The sequence below is a fragment of the Eulemur rufifrons genome, chromosome 20, assembly GCF_041146395.1.
Source record: "Eulemur rufifrons isolate Redbay chromosome 20, OSU_ERuf_1, whole genome shotgun sequence".
Classification (NCBI taxonomy): domain Eukaryota; kingdom Metazoa; phylum Chordata; class Mammalia; order Primates; family Lemuridae; genus Eulemur; species Eulemur rufifrons.
In genome coordinates, this window is record NC_091002.1 from 16094275 (window position 1) to 16103575 (window position 9301).

At 52.0% G+C, this 9301-nt stretch overlaps 1 protein-coding gene across 2 annotated transcripts in view; it reads right to left on the reverse strand.

The window, feature by feature from the left end:
• Positions 1-9301, reverse strand: part of MYBL2 (MYB proto-oncogene like 2) — a 28359-nt gene extending 19058 nt beyond the window's left edge. Inside the window, exons 1-4 of one of the 2 annotated variants that reach the window (XM_069496006.1) lie at positions 9105-9301; positions 5267-5360; positions 1599-1670; positions 577-669 (exon numbers count right to left, since the gene is read on the reverse strand). In XM_069496006.1, the coding sequence (XP_069352107.1) occupies positions 577-669; positions 1599-1670; positions 5267-5360; positions 9105-9124 (279 nt within the window). In that variant the 5' untranslated portion in view covers positions 9125-9301. The remainder of the gene's footprint in view (positions 1-576; positions 670-1598; positions 1671-5266; positions 5361-9104) is intronic. The other variant, XM_069496007.1, reaches the window with a different exon arrangement.

The following is a 9301-nucleotide window of genomic DNA, read 5'->3' on the forward strand; positions in this document are numbered from 1 at the left end:
CTAGGCCGACATCAGGGAGAAGCGCCAGAGGTGAGGGAACAGCCGAGCAGTAGCCCAGGAGAGTCGTGGCACTGTCTCTTCCTGGCTTGGGGGCACCCTCTGAGCCTCGGTCTCCTCACCTATAAAACAGGACTAACAATTCCTCTTCTGCCCTTCTCACAGGCTCCTACGGGGACCCAAAGAAGCACTCCACATGGTGCAGTCACTATTATCATCGAGGACGACAGCAGCTGCAATCGCTGAGCTCACCCACCGTGTGCCAAATTGTGCAAACCAAACCCTTACATGCGTCACGACAACTCTGTGCTACTGCCGTCCCCTTATGGATGGAGCAAGAGAAGCCAAGTGATCTGCCCGACAGCCCTCAGATCGTGGGTGGGAGGCCTGGAGTCACTCTGAGTCTCGAGACCTCGGGGCTGGAGCTGGGGCAGCGGGAACGTCCAGACTGGCCAGGGGACGACTCACACCGACGCTCAGCCCGACACCCCCGCCAACACAAGGGCAGCCCTGCAGACCCCGGATTCACTGGCGGCGGGCGAATGCCCACGGAGTGCAAGGCGCCGTCCTGGCAGTTACCTTCTGGTCTTCCTCTTTGGTCCATGGCCCTTTGACAAGGTCTGGATTCAAAACTCTCAGCCACCGGTACTGGCATTGCTGGTCAGTGCGGTTCTGGGCAGAGAACGGGAAGAACAGACGGGCGTCTGTGGAGTGAGAACTTCTGGCACTGCCGGCTGGGACCCTGGCTGAGTACTGGGCTCAGGGGCCTGGGGCCGGGCACAGCTCAGGTGTGTCCTGTTCCACACACCCACCACACATCCACATACAGAACACAGGTGGTTTCCCTGGGCTATGAAAGAGGGCCAAACCCAGGCCCCCGTGGGGAGCCACTTCCCAGCACCCAAACACAGGGGGGCCACTATCTCAAGCCTTTATCCCCCTGTAAAACCTTGAGTAGTATGTCAGGGATCCCTGCTTTCATCTGGGAGACCATTTTCATTCCCGGAAGCGTTCAGATTACACGGAACCAGGGGAGATGAGGAAATCGCGCAGGAAGGAGTCTGACGACTCGGTGCCCGAGTGGCCCGAGGGACCCTGGCAGGAAGCTATATGGCAGCTCCTGCCACACCCCCTCCCTCCAACACCTGCAGTGCTGGGGGGTGGGGGCCTGCGGGGACCCCTCCCCATTAGGAGGCCCTAAATGCTTGGCTGTAGTGGCACCAGCCAGCCCTGCAGGGGCCTCACCATGAAGCCTGCTGACAGCACCGTTTCCTCTCGTGTCAGCCTCGCTGCTGAGAAGCCGAGCACCTACTCACTCGAGCACCTACTCACTCCTCGCAACTCACAGGAAGGAATGCAAATGTGTGTGACTGGCTGCAAGTCACCAGGTGTGCTGAGGCAGCTGTGTGGAGACACACACTGGCCTCGAATGCCAGTTTGGGAAGAAAGGTCCTGTGAAGGTCATTTTGTCTTGTTTTATCTGGTTTTGTTTCGGGGGACTTGGTGAGGACCTCACTTTTCTTCTCCTTGGCAGAAAGTCTGTCCCAGGAAAAGCGTCTAGTCACCCAGAACCCTTGTCCAGGGGGAGGGGACGTACTCACAGGAAAGTGGCTGGCCAGGAACTTCCAGTCCTGCTGTCCAAACTGCCTCACCAGGGCCCTCAGCTGCTCGTCCTGCCAGCACCAGGGAGACAGAGGGCTCAGCCCACACACGTGCAGACAGCCTCGCAGCTGCCGGTGGCTGCGCCCTCTCCCAACCCATCAGCCTCATGCACGCATTCAGCCGTGAAGCGAGCACCCACTATGTGCTGGGCAGAGTGCCAGGCGCTGCCGTCACAGCAGTGGGCAGCAAGAGAGCTGCCCCTGACCTCAAGGGGCTCGCGGTCTAGAGCGAGGCAGATGCTAATCGAAGGCTCACACGAAGAAAAGCAAAGCTGGGGGACATGGAGAGGTATGTGGTGACTGCCCGCTGCCTATTCAGGGAGACCAAGGGACAGGCTCAAAGGAAATGCAGCATAGCTAGAATGCAGGAAGTCAGAGACAGATGCAAGATGACTTTGGAGGGGAGGGAATGGCAGGGGCCAGACCACAGGCAGCACAGCTCGGGCCTCCACATCACTCAGAGCCACTGGTGTGTTTGAGCAGTGGGCGGTCACGGCCCAGCGTGCTTGTCATCAAGCTCCCTACGGGCTGGGAAAGGCTTGAAAGACGGCAGAGTGAGTGTTAGGGGGATACAGCTGCGCCCTGGCCAGAGCCGACAGTGATTCACCTCTGCAGATGGGCAGAATCAAGAGTAGTTACAAGGCAAAACAGTATCTGTCAAATTGCCCTCCTAAAAATGAACCAATTCACACAACATGAATCTCACTATCATTATGATGAGTGAAAAGAAGCCAGGCCGAAAAGGGTACACACTGTGTGATTCCATGCACATGAAATTCTAGAAAAATAAACCAAGTTATGGGGACAAAAAGGTAGTCAGCAGTTGTCTGAGAGGGATGGACAGCAAAGGGAAACAAGGAATGTTTTGGGGGTGATGGAAACGTTCTACAACCTCACAGAGCTGGTAGTTTCATGGCTGTATACACCCATCTGTTGAAAATCATAGAATTGTACTATAAATGGCTGTAGTTGACTGTACATAAAGTATTCCTTGCATTGATGTGTTTTAATTTAATATGCAGACAAAGGAAACGTGATCTATACATACAATGGAATATTAGAGAAATCTTGACACAGGCCACATGGATGCACCTTGAGGACATTATGCTGCGTGAAATAAGCCAGTCACAGAAGGACGAATGCTGTACGACTCCACTCCCGTGCAGCACCTAAAGCAGTCAACGTCACAGACACAGAAAGGAGAAAGGGAGCTGCCGAGGGCTGGGGGAAGTGGGGAGAGGGAATTAGTGTTTAACGTGTACAGTTTCAGTTTTCAAAGATGAAAAAGTGCTAGAGATCTGTTGCACAATGGGAAAGTAACACTACTGAAATGTACACTTAAAGATGGGCAAAAGGGTAGATTTAAAGTTAAGTGTCTTTTGTCACACACACAAAAATTTGTGCATATATACATACACATACACACACACACACACACACATACACACACTCCGGGACAGAAAAATTGGCCACCATGTAGCTGCCACAGGAATCCAGGCCCTCAACTACAGCTTGGCCAGAGTGCAGCCCAGGCTGGGCAAAGTCCCCATAAATCCTTTAGGTGAGACAGCCCACAGCCACACGTCCACCTTAGGCCAGCCTAGGACACTCCTCACCGTGCCCAGGCCAGGCCCATACTGCTTTCCTGCCGCTGTTGCCTGTGTCTACCTCCAACACCATCACCCTCCCTGACAGCTGGCATGGACACTGCTGTTCCCAATCTCCAACTCTTCCCACTTCCCCCAACCTTCTCTGCCCCTCACCTCCACCTTTGCATCACCCAACTCTCTCTCCACTGCCACCTCCTCTCCCCAACACCCTCAGCACTGGTCTCTGAGCCCCAGCCTGCCCCAAATCTCTTATCCGTGCCCCATACAGATTAGCTCCTGAAGCCTAAAAACCTTCCCTGGCTCTGCACTGACAGCAGAACAATCCTATAGCTTCTGAGTTCCACATTCACGGCTCTCCAGGAATTAGCCCCAATCTGTCTTTTGCCTATAACCACCACTTTTCCCCTTCAAGGACCTGTCTCTCTCCACCCAGGCAGGACCCCTGTGTTCCTGGCTCTTCTCCACCTACAACCTATTGCCTACTCTGACTCACCCACCTTTCTGCAGTTCATCTTCCCTCACTGCTGAATTTCCAAATCCTCATCCTCAGCTCAAAGACCGCTTTTCTCCAAGAAACTTTCCCTAACCTCTTCAGGCAACAGTAATCTCTCCCCTTCTACAGGTTATTTGCCATCCACTCATCCAATGAACAATTATTGGGTGCTTCCTATGTGCTTGGTGCCTTAATGCAGACAGTAGGGACACAACAGTGAGCACAAACGGACACCGACCCTGCCTGTGCAGGGGACAACCACAGCACATTGCATGGGCCCATGCACCGTCTCCTTATCTCTCTCCAGCCCAGGCGGAGAGCTGCTGTGGGGTAGGAACCTGGTCTTGTTTATTCTTCTAAGCCACAACAGTCACATACAGACCCTAGTTCACGGTGGATGAACAGAAAATGTTTGCTCAGCACTTGTCTGAAGAAACATCTTTAATGACTTAAGAGGGTTTCACCACTTGATCAGCAAGTTTAGGGAAAAAAACAAACAAAAAACCAGACCTAAAATTAATAAGGTAGAATAAAAAGATAAGGCCAGGAGGAGTCTAAAATGGCACAATCAATTATGAGAAGGGTTTCAGTTTCTATAAAATTAAACATATACCTTTCCCATCACCATACTTAATTATCTTCCCAAGAGAAATGAAAATATTTATCTGCAAAAACATGTAGGCAAGAATCTTCACAGCAGAGCTGTCCACGATAGCTAAAAACTGGAAACAGTCTGAACGTCTATCAGCAGTTGAAACATACTGGTAATCCCCACAACGGAGGACTACCCAGCAATGAAAATGGACCAATTACTGAATCACCCAACAGTATGCTGAGCAAAAGCAGCCCGATACAAAAGAATACAACCGTATGATTTCATTTGTAGGACATTCAAGAATGCGCAAACAAATTCAACTGAGGGACGTTACATCAGCAACTGCCTGGCACTGGGGGAGCCCGACCACAAAGGGCCACAGTGACTTCTTGGAATAATCAGGGTCGTGCTAAGTGGGTATACGCACCTGCCAAAACTGATCCAGCTGCTCACCTTAAAAGAGAGCGCTTGACTGCATATGAATTACACTTCAATAAAGTTGATTAAAGAATAAAAAGATGTGGCTAGCAGAAAATCAATTCAGAGCTTGATGTCACCAAATTAAATATAATTAAATTTTTTAAAAAAGGAAAGAAGGGGGTGCAGATCTGGCTGAACCTCTTAGCAGTCAGAAGGCAAGAGGCATAATTGACGTCCATGATGCAGAACACGCCAGCTTCTCGGGAAACAAGTGCCGGCCCTGAGGTCTGAGACACAAATTCTCCCCTGAGTCCTCCAAATTAAGTCCCCAAGAAAGCTCTGAGAAGAGGCATCAGGAAGAACCAGAGGACCCATCCACCTCTTTCCCTGGCTCCTTCCCTTCACCCCATCTGTCAGAGAATCAGGCAGACACCCCAGGCTCAGGTCTCTGGCCAGCCTCCCCGCTGCACGGAGTCCCCATGCCACTCACCTCCTCGTGGGTCCATTTGACCTTGCACTTGCTGTCCCTCTGCTCTGGCACATCTGAATCTGTGTCTTGGTAGTGCAGCTCATCCGGCTCCTCGCTGCAGGGAAAGCAAGGTAAAGGTCAAGAACAGTGTGTCCGTGTGCTTTTATGTGATGGATAGAGAGTATGTGGGCAGTGGCCAGCCAACTCTACGGGACGGTTTGGGAGAGGCAGGCTTTTACTTTTACTGCTTTTGAAAGTGGTAACTCCCACCTTCCCAATGTTTTAATGAGATGGGTTATGAGCTATTTTTATTTTCTTCTTTATTCTTTAGTCTTCAGGAACATTGTAATGATTTCAAAAGCTCCAAGATTGTTAAAATTTCAACAAGAATATTATATTCAAAACGAGATTGCCACTTTAATATTTTCTTTTCAATAACAAACTTAAATTTGCATGGATATGTTAAGGATTAAAGCTGATGATATAAGTAGTCATCAAGCACCAGGATTTTTAAGAAATATTAGTTATTTGGGGGAAAAAAACATTTTAAATACATTCTCTCAGTAACTATGTCCATTTCTGCAAATCCCTTTTTTTTTCGAGATAGGATCTCACTCTGTCACCCAGGCTAGAATGTAGTGGCATGATCACAGCTCACCGCAACCTCAAATTCCTAGACTCAAGCTACGCTCTTGGCTCAGCTGGCACATGCCACTACACCCAACTAACTTTTTTTTTGTAGAGACAGGGTCTCAAAGTCCTAGCCTCAAGCAATCCTCCCAATCAGCCTCCAAAAGTGCTGGGATTACAGGTAAGTCACCACACCTGACTCCCAAGTCCCTTTTTGATCCTTGCCTACACACTGGCATAGCTAATGGAGAGAAAAATTAGCATACAAGAACTGCTCTGAATTTTGGATTTTTCTTTCTTTGAGATAGGATCTTGCTGTTACCCAGGCTGGAGTACAGTGGTGTGATCACAGCTCACTGCAGTCTTGAACTCCTGGGCTCAAGTGAAGTGATCCTCCTACCTCAGCCTCTCAAGTAGCTAGGACTATAGGCGTGTACCACCACACGTAGTTTTTTTTTTTTTTTTTTTTTTTTTTTGTAGCGACAGGGTCTCCCTATTTTGCCCAGGCTGGTCTCAAACTCCTGGCCTCAAATGACCCTCCCATCTTAGCCTCCCAAAGTGCTGGGATTACAAGTGTGAGCCACTGAGCACAGCCTGATCTTTTTATTCTTTAACATGCAATTTTCCAAGTTGTTCCCAAAATTCCTCCATACTTATCTAGTTTAAGGGTTAGAAAAATGGAGACATCAGGTGCTAGAGGAAGGTCAGTAACCTTCCCCCAACTCCACGTGCTGGGATCTGTATCAGGTCACCTCAGTCAGGTAAGTTCCTAGGGTCAGGTGTATGTAAACTGGGAAAAGCCTACAGATGTCCAGACAATCAAGGGAAGCAGAAGCCTTGTGCCCAAAAGAAGAAAGAGGGCTTCCTTCCTTCCACGTACCTTCCCCTTGTTCTCCAGAACTCACCACTGCTTCCTCAAGTCACGCCCACTGCACCCTGGAAACCGTCCTGTCTCAGGCCCTCATGCAGCAACTGCCTATCTCCCTGACCTCATCTTCTACAAAGGTCAGCTCCACCTCCATATCCCTGGGCCTTTCAAAAGGCCTTAAGAAATGTTTGCCCAGGGAATGAACAGATACAAGAACGAATAAGCCAGACACAGCGGCTCACATCTATAATTCCAGTGACTCGGGAGGCTGAGGCAGGAGGATCACCTGAGCCCAGGATTTTGAGGCTACAGTGAGCTATGATCCCACAACTGCACTCCAGCCTGGGTGACGAAACAAGACCCATTTCTTTTTAAGGAAAAAAAAAAAGTGAATAAATATGCAAAGCTGCTGCCTATTAGTCAATAAGAAATACTAATTAAGTTTTTTAGAAGTAGGAAGAGATGGTGTCTAAACCCAGCAGTACCTCAGTTCCAGAAGGATCTGGAATTCAGCCTTGTCCTGTCATTCCCGACCCAATTCATGGGTCCCTCACCATTGCAAAGTGGGAGACAAAAAGCTATAAGATAGTAATAAGAATGCAGCTGGCTTGGAAATTAACTACCCCCAGACTCCACCCTGACAAAAGCCATCTTTGCTTCTCCAGCACCCAGTACAAGTCCTGGCTTCTAATAAAAGCTTGGCAAACGTTCCTTCAAGGATGAAAGGGTGTCTGTGTGGACAATCTCTGGTGCTCCAATGCTCTGTTTAATGGGGAGAGCATCTCAGACAGCTTGGAGAACAACATGAGATAATACACTTCTATCAATCACGTGCTAGCCATCCACTTCACAGGTACTCTCAGTATTCCCGTTTAACAGATGCTGAAACTGAGGCTCACAGAGGTTATGCCATTTACCAAGTCCATAAAGGCAGGCTCTATGCCTCCTTAACTCCACACCTGCAAGTCCTCACCTCATAATCCCAGCTGCAAAAGCAGAGGCCAGCTGGTGTTGGCGAACACATTCTGGTCCAACATCCCCTATCTTTTGCCCTTCGATGTGCGGGGCTCGGCTCCAGGGCTGGGGTGAGGCAGAGCTAAGCCGGAAGTGGGGCACTGGGGCAGAGGGGAGTTACAGCAAGGGGCCAAGAAATGAGCTGAGGGCTGTGAGGGTGCCAGGGTGCAGAACCCGTCCCTCACATAGGAGGGGGCTCCCTCATTGGGCCCCAGGAGAAGTGATAGAGGACCTGGGATTGTTCTAGGGGTCGATGGTCACTCCTGGATCAAAAATCAAAATAGTCTGACAGGTGCCAGACCAGAAAACTCTTCCTGGGGACTGGAGCTGCCCTGAGGCACACAGTCCCTGTGCCAGGAGCCCTGGGATGAGACGCTTCCTCGCTGGGAGGAACTCTGGGGAAAGCCAGCAACGAAAGCTGCCCAGAGATACGTTCTCAGCCTGAGAAGAAGGCAAACACCTCCATCTGAAGAGTGCTCTGTTATCTGGGGGGCTGCACGAATGCAGGGAGGGAACAGGGCTGGACCCCATTGTCCTGTCTCCCAGACAAGCTGAAAAGCCCAGGTCTCAGGCCCCAGGCACACAGGTGTAAGAAAGGGCTCTGGAGCCCACAGACCGGGCTCCAGGCTTGACGCTGCCACTTATTCTCTGGGGAATAAGTAAAACAGAGACCACAGTTCCTGCCTTTGCCCCGGGGGCTGCTGGCAGGGCGGTCCTGATATGCGTCAGTCTCTCTTCCCCTCACCTTCAACCCCAGCTGCCCAGAACTCCTCGCGTGGAACAGGAAGGTGGTCTCAACTAAACCCAGGTGGGCGCGGAACCCAGATGATAGAGACAAAAGAGCCGCCGCCTCTGCACCCTTCTCAGTCCCGGGGAAAGGGCCTGGAGGGCTCTGTGCTTCCCGGAATGTTGGGAAGAAATGCCCACCCGCAAAGCTGAGCCAAAGCTAGGCTCGAACGACAAGTGTCTCCCAGGCTTTTGACCTCACTAGCTGTGACCTGGGAGAATTGCTCTCCCTCTCCAGGGTCGCCGCCCTCCCCAGTAAAGGCCCTTCCAGCTGACACCGGCCGTCCCACCCCCACCCCCGCAATCAGGCGGGAGACAAAATGACATCATGCAGGGCTTGGCCCGGGTCCCAGGACAGCCGCCGGTCCCGGCTCCGAGGCCCGGCAGACCCGGGGAGCCGCGTGAGGGGTCCTCAAGAGCCCCGCGGCTTTGCGAGCGCCCCCTGGCTCCAGAGGCCCAGAACGCAGCATTTCCCACGGGACCTCCCCCCCACATGCCCAGGGGTAGGAGAAGAGGATGAGGGGGAGGGGAAGGACCCTCAGCCCGCCCGGCCCCGCTCACCCGCGCGCCCGCCGAGACATCCCCCCGGCCCGGGCCGCGCCGCGCCCGCCCGCCCGCCGGCTGAGCCCGGAGCGGGAGCCGGGCCGGGGTCAGGACGCGGGCTGCTCTGGTTGCTCCGGCCGCTCCGGGCCCGGGGCCGCGCTCGGAAGCGTCAGCGTGTCCGCAGCTTCCGCGCCACCCGCTCGCAGGAACTGCAG